General features: G+C 38.4%; 1 protein-coding gene across 2 annotated transcripts in view; it reads left to right on the top strand.

Annotated features, from left to right (window-relative positions):
- Positions 1-330: 330 nt before the first annotated feature.
- GPATCH8 (G-patch domain containing 8) overlaps positions 331-14,646 on the top strand; it is a gene marked incomplete at both ends in the record, with an annotated part of 99,060 nt that continues 84,744 nt past the window's right edge. Inside the window, one exon of one of the 2 annotated variants that reach the window (XM_079724593.1) lies at positions 331-448. In XM_079724593.1, coding sequence (XP_079580719.1) covers positions 404-448 — 45 coding nt within the window. The remainder of the gene's footprint in view (positions 449-14,646) is intronic. The other variant, XM_079724594.1, reaches the window with a different exon arrangement.

Here is a 14,646-nt window from a genome sequence, read left to right as displayed (position 1 = left end):
CGTTTTCAGGCAAGCAAGAGGGCAAAAACAGGTACCCTACTGGGAGAAATGAGCAGGTGGAAAACATCCGGCTCTACGAGCGCAGCGCCCTCCCGTGACCTTTCTCTCCGGAAGCGTTTGCAGCCCTCTGGCGCGAGTGCGCACGCGCGACCGCCAGGGTCTCTCTCCGGGTCGCGCGCGAAGCGGGGACGTGAGGGAAGGTTCCGCCTCCAGGGTAGAAAGGCGCCTGCGCCGGTGGTGCTCCGGGTCGGGACGCGCATATCTCGCTTCCTCCCTCCCTAACCTGTACGCGGGTGGGCGTGGGAGGAGGCGGGGAACACTGGAGGGGAGCGAGGGGGCGGGTGTCGCGGGAGGGAAGGAGCGAACCGGGGAGCGTCGTCCTGAGAGGAGTGAAGGCGGCAAAATGGCGGACCGCTTCTCCCGCTTCAACGAGGACCGAGACTTTCAGGTAAACACGGGCGTCGCCGAGGTCCGCGGAAGGCGCCGGCCGAGCCGGAACCTCCTCATCCCCCGCTCCCAGCTCGCTTTCTCTCCGGGGTCTGCTCCGGCTTCCGAACCGGCTCCCTTTTCTCCCTCCTCCGATTCCTCAAGGGGCCTCCCGGTTTGAGGCGAGGCCGCATCTCCTCTCACCCCGTATCCTCTTACCTCTTTACCTCAGGCCGCCGGGTTTACGGCCTCGGCCTGTTCGGGCTGCGGGTTTGGGAGCCCCAGCCTGGCTGCTGGGGGTGGGAGGAGGGCTGTGCTGCCCTCGGGTGTGCCCAGCGTGTTGCGGGCGCTGGGCTGTCTCCCAGGGGACACGGCGGTTGGGTTGGGGTGGGAGGGCTTGGGGCGAGTGTTGCTGAGACCGGGACTCCCGAACCCCTGGATTTTGCTCACAACGGCTCGTCTTGGACTCCTTCCCCCTCTTTCCTCATTGTAACAGATAAATCCCTTTCATTGTCTATTTTTCCATATCCTCACCCGGAGAAAGAGGGCTTTAGTTATCAGACGCTTTCTTGGTTAGTCAGACATTGAGATTTCTCCGGGCGTAAATGTTGCTGTTGTCATTAGACCGTTAAATGGGCTTGGAAAACAGTAAGTTACAGGATGATGGTCGATGTAAGCTTAGCCCCAAATCCTACCCCGAGAGATTTGTAAGAAGCGTCCTGATAATGGACTTTACAAGCAGGTGATGACTAGTACCAAAAGCTTGATTTTTCTTTCTTCATTTGCAAACGTTGTATGGGAAAATGTCCTTGCCATGGCAAGCATTATTGAGGAAAAAATTAAGGCCAAATTAGAACAACACGTCTTTCGGCTGTTTCGAATACCTTCCAGTTAAGCATTGTTACCGCAGCAATCTCGGGTACTAAAAGGGATTTAGTAGAGGTGGGCTATTTCTAGGGTAAAATACATCCTCAATCTCAAAGAAACCACTGCATTACTACCGCATATCCTGGCAACAGCAGTTTGGGTCAGGGGATGCCGAACTCAAATTATTAGCCCGCTACAGATCTTTCTCAGAGAAACACGGGAATACACGGGATAGGTTTCGGAAGGCAGTTTGAAGGCTTTGAATTCCCCGAGATGTTTGGGTTGGTAAATAAACAGGTAAAACAGTTAAGCCAACACTGTTAACAATCTAGTGCCTAGAACGCTTATGAGAAGTTTTGCAGCAGTGAAGGATCTGGGGCTGTTGAAAAGCCTTGTGATCATGCGCCTGCTGATAGCTGCAGCACAATACAGGATCTCAAGGTGTTTAAGGCTATAATGCAGGTCCTGGGAAGTTGGAAGCAGTCAGTTCATATTAGCCATTTGAACCCTGGGAAAGGTGGTTTTTTGTTTGTTTGTTTTAGGGAGCACCGTAAAACATGAGTAGGCTGCAAGATGTGTGGGATTTATTGGTAGTTTTTAAAGGAGACATGTTGGTAACTAAAATCCTCAAGTGCTTTTCAGAGGAGAGAATTTGAGGATCACTTAATAAAATTGAAAATAAATAATATGGACAACTAAGTTTTGAGGGGAAATGTTTGTCAACCACAGGATTTCAGCAGTCAAACAAACAGGATTTGCAGGGACTTGAAAGATTTTGAAAACTGGAGAGCAGAGTATGAATGCCGTCACCTGAAAAAACTGAGAAAGCCTCTACTTTTTCAAGTAAGATGACTTTCTCTTCTGATGCTGTAGTTGCGTTTATATAAGATCTGCTTTTGGTTGCTTGGTAGTCCTTTGAAGATACTACATATATTTTATGTACTCCTTTTATATTGGAATACCCAATTCCTGCTGTATTGGGTCAGCCAGGTAAATATTGGTATTTAAAATTCAGATGTCCCAGCATTATGGATAAATAGGGCATTGGTAATGAAAAACTTTTAGACAGTTACAGGATCATAAAACTTCTGTAAATTATTGTGCTAACATTAAAAAAATCCTTCATTTAAAAATACTTAAAAGTACTGTTTTCTGGATGTTTTAATAAAAGGGAAAATACAGATTGATTTTCATTAATGATGTCATTTGATTTAGTTATTGGACAGAAGACATAATAGGATGCTCCTGCATATAGTATATCTGAAACATTGTTCAAGGTCAGGTTATTCAAAATTAACTGTGGCCTTCTTTTAAGGCTTTAAGTGATAAATGAGGTGAAGCTAGTAAGTACACTTGAAAACAGATCCAAAGTAGGTTTCCAGACACAGTGCATAGATCCTGTTGCTTTAAACAGATCCTTTTCTAGCACTGGAAATTTTTCTGTGCACCTTCTCTGGTAAGTTGTAGATGATTATCATTTTCTTTGCCTTTAATTTGGCAAGATAATTTAGAATTTCACTCTTTGCCAGTTTACCATCAAGTGCAAATTTTGGGGAGTTAGAATACTGTCTCTTGAATTTAGTATGGAGTCAGAGGTGGCTTCACTATTAGATTTTGTGAACACTTGAAGTTTCAAACAAAGGTGTCTTGTATAATATAGTGAGGAGCTTAACTGGTATGCCACTTGAAGCACTTATGAATATAAAGAGTAATTATTATCAGGGACATATGTTTGAAAACATTTGATAACTTCATTTTAATAAACAGGTACTATTCTATGAGCTTTATGTGTGTTATCTCATAATCTTCACAATAACTCTAAGAGGTAGGCACTCTTACTCTCATTTTCAAATGAGGCAGCTCAGGCACAGATAATTAAATAACTTGGCCAAGTATACGCAGCTGGTAAATGGCAGAACCTGGATTCAGACTCTGGCTTTTTGACTTTTGAAACTGTGCTCATGACCATTATCTCTACTGGCAATTATGTATTTTATAAACTGTAATCGAGTCATCAAATGTGTAGGATAAACTTACAGGTCACAAAGAACAAATGAGCTTTTAGAGAGGTGATACAATTACAGTTTTTACTCTGTTCCGTTTTGTGCAGATCTGTTTCCCGTTGGTCTCCCAAGGCTTCTAGGGAGGCTCGTGACAGTGATAAGTTACACCTTGTCGTACAGGGTATATTGTTAACTTGTTTTAGTTCAGACATTCTTTTGTGTACCCCTTTTAAGTGGTATTTTATCTTTGGAAGTCTTTGTGGTATTTTATCTTTGGAAGTCTTTGTGATTTAGGCTGATGTATTTATTTTTTTAATGTTTTAAGAGTTTTAACTACTCCTTTAAGAATCTGACCTCAATTTCTGAATGAGACATGACTTCTGTCTACGTTTACCAGATTAAGGCATACTTGTTCACAGATTGAAATGTTACACAAACTAATGGAAAATAACATAGTATAATTTACAATATAGATGTGTTCAACACTTTGAACTACAAGTTCACTAAAGAAAGTATTATTTGTACAGTGATGTACAGCTATGAGGTGTACACACTGCTTAGCATTTAGTGGTTGCGCAGCTATTAATGATGATGCAGCTGAATGTTAGGAAATGTTCTTCAGCTTGTGTACCTGCAGAGGACTGGTGATTTAGAGTAGTCTCTCATTTCTTCTTGTTCTGAATGTATTCTGCATTAGATTTCTAATGAAAAGGAGCTACAATAATAGATCAGTGAGTGATAATGAGAGAAACAACTATCTTAAAGGTGATAATAAAAATGTAAAAATTACCCAAGAACTTCCTATAACCTATATAGTAATCATAATGGTACACAGCAATAAGCAAGTCATGTATTAGTTTTATGTGGTATGTTTGTAGGATTCCTTTTTGTGTTTCATATATGATACCAGGATGTGACCTTCAGATAATTCTTAATTGAGACCATTAAGTCGGGAGGTTTACAGTTTTAAAATATTTAGGTCATAGAAGTATATTAATATATTTTCTGTGTGGGTCTTTGTAATAGAGTTGGCATTCTAATGCAGGCATGCCAGAGATCACACATGGGCAAGTGTTCTAATCTCTGTTTCCTGTGTTTCCTATCATCTGAAAGATGCCACTAGCTATGAAAATCATTGTCAGCTTTGCTTGGGAGACTGAAACTTATGCAAAATCATTACTGTTTCGTTTCCCATATACATTATGATAGGTGGAAAGGATTGGAACCAAGGCTGTACAAATTTCAAAATACGGATGATGAATTGGCATGATTATTATTAGCAAATGCAAAATTATTGGTTAGTATATTCTCAAGGGATCAAGAGTGACCAAAGAAAGGTCGGCATAGAGGAAAGCTCCCTGGTGGTGATTTGAAGGGTAGAGGGTATATATTTAAGGCAAAAGGCACTTAAAAACGTGGGGACATATTAAGGAATAACATCATAGAGACATTTATAATTTGCATTGAAGGGAGGATGGGGTTGGCGAGAAGTGTGATCATAGCGTTCCATGTGATGGTACCCTTATTTATTTGTTTTCAAAGTAGGCATGGAAGACCAAGAAGAAACAGATCTAGACAAATATATCATTAGGCTGAGTGCCGTCAAAATTATAGAAAAATAGGTGTTCCTGTTGTATTCCTTCCTTTTAGTCTGTATGCGTCACAGAATTCTCATTAAAGTACTGCGAAGGATTCTTTTATCGCATTTTCTCAGGTCTTTAAGTTATATAACCACAACAAAAGTTTGTGACTTAATTTTTTTTTAAAACGTATATAATTAGCTCTCCTGATTGTGCTGCTTCATTGCTGAGATAATTTCCATATAAATTCAATCTATTTGGGTACATGATAAAATGAATAAAGGACAGTCTGTTTTCTTGATGTGGTCAAGATTACCATTTTTGGAAAAGTTGTAGCAGAAGTTCATGAAATCTTGAATTATGGATTTGAAACCCATGTAGAGGTTTCATTTTTGTTCTTGTGATTTAATAAGTTTCTAATATTTTATTAATGAAAATGGATTCCAGCTTGAGGTAGACATCCAGTTCTTGAATTCTATTCAAATTCCTTCCTGAAACAACTTGGTACTTTTGCTTGTATGCCTGGCATTCTCTTTTCATATTAGCATTGCCATTTAGTATTAAGTGAAAGCTGACTCATGGCAATTACCAAAGGAATTACAAATGACCACCACAAATCCTGAAAGAAGGCATTGATTTGATATTGCAGTGAATACCAGAAGATGTTGTAATGATTTTCCAGTTATAAAAAATGAATTGTCCATTTAACTTGGAAGTCTAACCAAATGTGCTTAATGCATATTGTATTAATCAGTGCAAAAAATTAAATACGCTCAGGCTGAATATACTGTGTTGTCATTCTTACACAAAATGATATCTTTGGGATTTAACATACACTTAGTATTTTATACTAATTTAGGAAGGTATGGGGAAAAAAGTATAGCTAAAGTTGGTTTGGCATTGTACATAGGTTAATAGCACATAATGTTTTAGTAAGTGCTATAGAAAGTAAGAAATTAAAGTTAGGACCCAAAACCACGAGTTTCCTGTTTCTTGCCTTAATTCTTCTTTTTACTGACAATGTTAGGGTAAGATAAATCTTGTGTTTTGTGTCAGTCAAGCAACCAGAAAGTTATCTTTGTAATATTACATTTACTCTCATCTCATGAGGTTCCAATTTTTTGTCATCCTTGCCACTCCTTGGCAATTACATTGATTTCGAGAGGGAATTTCAATTTATTGCTGTGTTTTATAGAACTGAAATACAAAATAGCTCTCCAGGTTTAAAGTTGTAGTAGAGAAAAGTCATTGATCATGGTGCTTTAATAAATAAATAAATAAATAAATAAATTTAATTATATATTTTTGGCTGTGTTGGGTTTTTGTTGCTGCGCGGGGGCTTTCTCTAGCTTCGGCAAGCTGGGGCTACTCTTCGTTGCGGTGCGCGGGCTTCTCATTGTGGTGGCTTCTGTTGTTGTGGAGCACGGGCTCTAGGCGCGTGGGCTTCAGTAGTTGTGATGCTTGGGCTCAGTAGTTGTGGCGCGCAGGCTCAGCAGTTGTGGTGCACGGGCTTAGTTGCTCCGTGGCATGTGGGATCTTCCCAGACTAGGGCTTGAACCCGTGTCCCCTGCATTGGCAGGTGGATTCTTAACCACTGCGCTGCCAGGGAAGTCCAATCACGTTTTGTATCTGACATTTTAAATAATGATTTTTGGAAAAGTTGGTGTTCGTATCTCATGGTTCATGTAATAGTATTTTTCCAGAGTTGATGAGAGAAGAACAGCTTAATTTTTCACCCTCTTTATAGGCAGTACTGATAAAAAATCAAGAAATTAATTTGATACTTTAGGTCTTGACTATAGAAGAAACTAAAGCTGATGCTTGTGGATTATATGCTGTAGTGTCAATAACTTCTCTTGTTGCTATGAGTAAAATTATGGAGTATTTTAAAAGGAGGGGCAAAAATGGTTGAAAATTTAATTGGTTTAATACTACTTTAGGGTATCATCTGCACAAAAGATGCAAAGGAGTTTATTTACTTCAAGAATATTTTTTAGAATATAAGCTAATTTAAAAAATTGTTAAAACAGTATTTGAATAGGGATTGTACTGAGAATAGTATGTATGATTATGTGGTGGAGTTGGTTAAGAAGTGGTGTTTTTCAAGGAGCTATTGTTTTAGCTGGAAAGATAACAAAAGTAATAATATTAAGTTTATTACACACAAGACTAGCATGATTATCAGATGAATAGTATTATAGTCAGTAAATGCAAAACCCTAAGGAAAAGAGAGAGCCCTTAAAATGGAATAATTAGGTGTGCCTTTATGAAGAAATTAGCATTTAAACTGGGTCTTGAAAGGTGGGTTTGCATCCTTGCAAAGGAAAAGAATGGGAGGCATTCAGTTGGAGAAAATAGGGTAAAAGTATAGAAGTGGAACTAGCAGAATTGGTTTTTTTAGGACAATGAATAAAAAAACATTGGGAATAGGGGAAAAGTGAAAGCTGGGGATACAAAAGTAAGTTTTATTTCAATGCTGTAGGCAGGCATGTACTGGCTATTTAAGGTGTTGTTTAAGCAAGGGAATAGACATAGGAAGATTGATTTAGATACAGTTGTGTTAGATGTGCTCTACATAACAGTTAAAGCTGTGATAACCAGTCTCCATTAACCAAAATTAATGTGAGTGGGGGCAAGGGAGTAGAGGGGCGTATACAAGGGAGTGATGATAATAATGGGCGATGTGATTTTAAGCGTGGCAGAGAGATAAGTGAGGACTTTTGGGGTGGAGGGTAGAGGAAAAAAGTTGGATCAATGGATTGTAGGTTCTGATGGGGTTTAAGGCTTGTTGGAGTGGAGGTACTAGAGGGAATGAGCTGGAAGGACAGAAGGTTGTGGTTGGAGAGCACAGTGTTTGAAGTAGAGATTATGGAAGGGTTGAAATTATTAGTAATGACCATGAGCGTGAAATGGCTAAGGTAGAATGGAGGTCAAGATCATTATAGGAAAGGAAGTTAGGGAACTGAGGCACCAGGGTGTTGTAAAATCATCTAACCTGGATATTAGAATGGTAATATTGTGTAGTTGCATACTGTCATGGTTTATTTAATACGTGCCCTTGTATACATTCTTGTCTAATTCTCCCAGTAACTCAGCAAGATAAGTAGTATAGGTAGTAAGTCTTTCATAGATGAAGAAACTGAGGATAAATTAAGTATTTTCCTAGTACAGAGCTGAGTTTTGAACTTTAATCTTCTGATTTCTTTTGTAGCATTCTTTCTGCTGTGGTACATAGTTTGGCCTCTTTTTGAGGAGATGAGTGTTGGTATTGTCTACATTATGCAAAGCATTGTTTCTTTTAATACATAGCAACATTTTCTACCAGTTAACTAACTAGTAGGAAATAGTTGGTATGCTTATCATTAAATATTTTTTTTTCCCATAACCATCTCAGCGTTACAAGCTTAATTGGTTCTTCATGACTTCTTGCTTGCCTTTTTTCTGTTTATAGGCCTACCAGAAATTCTATTCCATTTCCCAAACATTTATTGAGTGCCTGTTTGTTAGCACAGCATCATAAAAGGATAAGAAAAGAAGATTTTTAAAAAATTAGCCCATTTTGTTAATTTGTTCCAGTAAAAGAGTAGATGGCAGAGAAGAGTGGTACTTCTACTGGGTACTGTCAAATTAGGGTACCAAAAACTTATCCATGACCATTATGGCATGAAAAGTTGACTGCTGTGGAATCTAATGATGCTACTATCAGCTACTATTTTTTGAGTAGTTTTACATGCCAGGCCTTGTGCCAAGGCATTTTGGAGATATTTATCTAATCTAAGTAACCATCCAAACCAGGTGGTGGTATCTTTCATTTTATGGAAGAGAAAACTGAGAAATTGAGGCCACACAGTAAACTCAGTTTTGAACCTTGTTTTCTCCTAAAATATAACTTTCCTGTCTTTCCTGATTGTTTCAAGTATAAGATACAAACGCACTAACTTGGTTTCTAAGACTCTTAAGCATCTGGTGCCATTGTAACAGGTGTATTTCTTTTCTTCCCCCTCATTGTCCTGTCCTGCCATCTTGTAGTTTATGTTATTATCTGGACATGCTAGGCTCTTTCATTGTTTTTTGTTTTTGCATATGCTCTTACTTGCCTGGAATTCCTACTACTTATTCTTTTTTAAAAAATATTCATTTATTTATTTATTTGGTTGCATCAGGTCTTAGTTTCGGCAGGCAGGCTCCTTAGTTGCGGCATGCGTGTGGGATCTAGTTCCCTGACCAGGGATTGAACCCAGGCCCCCTGCACTGGGAGCAGGGAGTCTTATCCACTGGCCCACCAGGGAAGTCCCCTTACCACTCATTCTTCAAGACTCAATTTGCTGTTGTCTCTGACGTCTTCCCTAGGCAGAGTTAGTTGCTTCATTTTCTGTGCTCCCACAGCACTTTGGTCATATTTCAGTAACAGCACTTTTGTTAGTAATAGTAGTAGCTAACAGTACAGAGTGCTCTCTGTTAGGAACTGTGGTATGCATTATTATCTCATGTAATCCCCTGGTAAGGTGGGTTTTATTTTTATCCCCATTTTACAAAAGAAAAACTTACCCACTTCACACAGCTAGTGAGTCGAGGAAGTAGGTTTCAAGTAGTTTGGACCAGTCTCAGCCTTTAACCACTGTGTTGTTTTATTTCTCCTATGGTATACTTTGTAATACTTATTATAATACTTATAATTTATCTCATCTCCCTGGACGTGGAACTCCTTGAATGCAGTCTTTCTTGTTTTATTCATTTTTCTAGTATTGAGTCAGGGTCTGGCACCTACAGGTTGCTCAGGTATTTGAATTAATGGTTAAGTAGAGGCATGTATGTAGGAAGGAAAGACTTCATAGAGTCTAAGAAGAATGTCCAGACTTGGTGGCTCAACTTCCTGCTGTGCTGTGGATTATCTAGGTTGAACTATTAGTTCTGTAACATCCTAAAGCCAGTTGAAGGATATTTCAAGTGTGGTGGTTGTCTTACGGAGAGTTACAAGCTCACTTTATTTTATATTGTATATAATTTCAGCAGTCTTTTAGTTGTGAGTTTCCTTTTGTGTGACACATTGTGCATACACATTGTTTTTCCTTGGACTAGTGCAGAATTTTTGTCAAACGTCTAAATAGATAGACATTTACCATACCAGCCAGTGGTGAAAAATAATAAGCATTGCTATGGGTCTCAGAGGACTTCTTTTTTTTAAATTAATTAATTTATTTTTTCTATCTATCTTTCTATCTTTGGCTGCATTGGGTGGGTCTTCGTTGCTGCGCATGGGCTTCAGTAGTTGTGCCACGCAGGCTCAGAAGTTGTGGCGCATGGGCTTAGTTGCTCCGAGGCACGTGGGATTTTCCTGGACCAGGGCTCGAACCCCTGTCCCCTGCATTGGCAGGTGGATTCTTAACCACTGTGCCACCAGGGAAGCCCCTCAGAGGACTTTTTAACTATTGTCTCCATATCTTTTTGAATGCCTCAAAAATTGTTTACTGACTTTGCCTGCATTTCTGAAAAAGGTTGACTTCTCCTATGGGGTTTTAAAAAGTTCCTAATTTTTCAGTGTAATGAGTTTTTGGAAACGAGTCCTTTCTTGTTCTAGTCAAATTATCCAGAAAATTTGATATGTCAAACAGATGTACGTGTATTTTTATTTATTTATTTATTTATTTTTGCGTTACGTGGGCCTCTCACTGCTGTGGCCTCTCCCGTTGCGGAGCACAGGCTCCGGACGCGCAGGCTCAGCGGCCATGGCTCACGGGCCCAGCCGCTCCGCGGCACGTGGGATCTTCCCGGACCAGGGCACAAACCCGCGTCCCCTGCATCGGCAGGCGGACTCAACCACTGCGCCACCAGGGAAGCCCTGTACGTGTATTTTTAGACGAGTGTGTGATATGCTTATACCCTTGACTCAGTGTAATGTGTTTTCAAGTTCTTAGATATTTACTGAGATGGCTTAGCCAGTTATGTTTCCTACCAGATTACATAGAGTTAAGTTTAATAAGTGAATTTATTCTTCTGGGTTACTGACTGGCCTCAACAGTGCCTTAAAATAATAATTCATTATTTTGTAACTCTTTAAGTCTCGAAACCTATGCAGTAATACTGTAGTGTGATCATCTGGAATTTACAGCTGGGGAAACAGACCTAAGCCCAGAGAGTGGTTTGGTAATCTGCCCAAGGTTATACAGCTAGCAGATAGTAATGATTTGATTTCTGGTGTCTCTGACTTCAGAGATCTTTGGCTTTACAGTAATGTACTGGAAGTCATTGGAAATCAGACTATATCATTAAGAAAACAGTAGTGAAGAACTGGGGTTTTTGAGGAATTGACCACAATGGTGTTTCTATCTACTTTCTAAATAGAAATAAATTTTAAATATACTAATAAAATAACATCAATAATCCCCCAGAATGTCCTTTTTTTGCTCTTTTTTTTTTTTTTTTCTGGCCAAGTGGCTTGTGGGATCTTAGCTCCCCAACCAGTGATAGAACCTGGGCCCTTAGCAGTGAAAGCGTGGAGTCCTAACCACTGGACTGCCAGAGAAGTCCCAGAATGTCCATTTCTTTTTGGATAGGTTTTTCATCCTGAGACATTTTCTTTCTGAATTAAGGTAATACTAGAATTAGTTTATTTGGAATGAGTAGGGCAGAGGGAGACAGAGATAATTCTCATATTGTTGACAGGAGGACTGTTTTTGTTCATAGATGAAATATGAAGCTGTTCTGTATGGCTCTGTCTGCTAAACAAAACTATTTTGGGTCCATGGCAGGTGGAATCAGCATCATTTATATGTTTTGTATTTAGAAAGTCCAGATTATAAACAAGTATGTTATTTGAGTTGTGATGTAGGGCTATGATTAATATATACAATTGGAGACATTAGACAATCTCTAAGGGGATAATGGTAAATACAGTACAAAAGATAAATTTTGGTTGGGGAGATTTGGAGCAGAGAGAGACAGGAACATCTACAGTATGCAGCTAAATAGCCAAAGCCAGGTGCTAAGATAGGGTTAGCATGAGTGGTACAATAAACTGCCAAAGGTAAAACTTCTAAACTTGGCTCATACCTAGTCTAGATGGGAAAAGCCAGACAGGATTTAAAATCTCAGTCTGTATAATCCTTGTGTTAATAATTGATTTGACTATTCAGATCAGAACTTTGGATCTGCTGACTTTGACTGTGAGTAATATTTTTCATTATTATTTTTTTTTTAAGAAATGGTATTAAATTTTAATAGTCATAGGAGGACGGAAGAGACTCACCTCTTTAGGGTCTTAAATATTGTGTTTTGCTATTTGAAATTATGGGCTGTTTGTTGTGATCCTTAAAGAATTGTCCCACACTTCTTTAGCTCTAATTTTCCCTATTAATTACCATATAGTTAATCACTGGAAAAGGTATAGCTGTGGGATTATGTGGATTCCGAAATTAGCACTGGTTAGCAAAAAACAAGATTATTTATATGGATAAATTTAGGGCAACCCCTGTCTCTATTTATATTTAAATGATCACTACAGCTAAATTTGTAATGAGAAGTTTCCACATTTGTCCTGTGCTTGGAAGCAGAATCCTTGACCTGTAAGGAACTAGAGCTACCGTGTACTTTAATGACATGCAGGTCAGTCAGGTTCTATCCATTTGTAGTTAGACCTACCACAAGTTGATACTTTTTTGAGAGAAGAAGCAGTTGAAGGAAAGTCAGCTGGGTGTATGTATACATGTATGTGCATTTAAAAATCTTTGACACATTTTTTGGTGTGTGCGTGTCTAATCTTTTTGAACTTACATTTCTGATCAGCATAAATGAAAAACTATATTTGAATTCTGAAAGCAGGTAATATTTAGAAAGGAAGAGTTGATTTAGACAATGGAATAAGTGTTCAAAGCAGTCATCATTGAAACCAAATTTTAAGAATGCTCTAACACAGGATCTGTGAATTTTCACTAGGATGGCCCAGTGTTTGGTTTATGCTTCTTGTCCTGGCTAATTAATTACGATTAGCACTCCCTTTTACTCTCAGAGTGCCCTGGTTTGTATGATATGATCATTCTAGCTCTAACGGGATTTGAGAGATCTAAATGTGGTTTTGAAAGCAGGGTAAAGCAGAAAAAATTACTTCTCTTCAATCCCTGTTGTGGTCTTCAGATAATCAGATGCCATACTGACTATTTTTGGAAAGAAGGATCTTACTAAGTTCATCTGAATGACTTGAAAAAAATTTTTGTGGGAGAGAGAGGCAAGAAATAAAATGTCATCATCATCATCATCATCATCATCATCATCACTGCTACTACTATCATAGTTTGTGCCCTGGGAGTTTGAAATCACTTTTTATATCCCTTCCTTTCTTCTTCATTTTGCTTTTCTAGTACGACATTCAGAAGGGACAAAAGGATTCAGAATGAAAAGTTAAACCACTTAACCTCAAAGACAACCACTATTTCCAATTATATGTGGGTTCTTTCAGAGTTACTTAATATATACAAGCATTCTCCATTCTACCTTTCCAACGGTAGCATGCAAGCACATTTTTCAGCATTTTGATTGTTTTCTCATAATAATATGCTTTCAATAATAATAATAACTAAAAGATTTTTGTTTTTATTTTAAACTAATTTATTTTAAACTTATTTTAGACATATGGAATGGTCCCAAAAATAGTATGAAGGGTTTTGGCATATCACTCACCCAACTTCTCCTGCTACAGTATTTGTACAATAACCATAATATAATTATCAAAACTAGGAAATTAACGTTGGTAAAATAGTATTAACTAAACCATAGAGCTTATTTGAATTTTACCACTTTTTCTACTGATGTCCTTTTTCTGTTCCAGAATCCCATCCAGGATTCCACATTGATTACATTTAGCTATTCTTTGTCTCCTCTAATGTATAACACATCCTCAGTCTTTCTGTGTCTCTTGTGATAACTGGGTTTTTTGTTTTTAATTTTTATTTGGAGTATAGTTGATTTACAGTGTTGTGTTAGTTTCAGGTGTACAGCTATACATATACATATATCCACTTTTTTTTTTTAAAGATTCTTTTCCCATATAGGCCCTTACAGAGTATTAAGTAGAGTTCTCTGTGCTATACGGCAGGTTCTTATTAGTTATCTCTTTTATATATTGGTAACTAGGTTTTGACTAACTCTGCTTTCTATAGGGAATATTATTTCAGAATTATGGAGGCAAGGTTATTTTTTTTTAATCTTTGGGCTTTGTATGGGAATACAGTGGAAGAATATGGGACTAAGAATCAGAAGCCTTTTTGAATTTGTGACAATCTCTGTATCCGTTTATGTATCAGTTCTCTTGTTTGTAAAATAGGGATGATAAAAAAAAAATCCCCTAAATTCAGCTGATTTCCAAATCCTGTATTGAGTATCTCCTGAGCTTATCCTAATAACCTTAGGATAAGGTTTCTAAAGGTATTTTATAAAGCTCAAAGAAGCTGTACATGTCTGTATGTATGGAGTTGTGTTGACCCTTCCCAAAACTTTTTTTTTTAAAAATAAACGTTTTACTTTAGTACAGTTTTAGATTTACAGAAAGATTGCTAAGATGGTACAGAGTTCATATATATACACATAACACCTCATATACTTTGTGCCCATTTTCCCCTGCTGTTAACATTTTACATTAGCATGGCATATTTGTACTAATGAGCCAATATTGATATAGTAGTAGTAGTAGTAGTAGTAGTAGTAGTAGTAGTAGTAGTAGCGTTTGGCTGCACAGAGAGGCATGTGGGATCTTAGTTCCCCGACCAGGGAACGAACCC

This window comes from Hyperoodon ampullatus (assembly GCF_949752795.1).
Source record: "Hyperoodon ampullatus genome assembly, chromosome: 19".
Taxonomy (NCBI): domain Eukaryota; kingdom Metazoa; phylum Chordata; class Mammalia; order Artiodactyla; family Ziphiidae; genus Hyperoodon; species Hyperoodon ampullatus.
The sequence above is the reverse complement of the archived record's forward strand: the minus strand, read 5'-3'. Positions and strand labels throughout refer to the sequence as shown.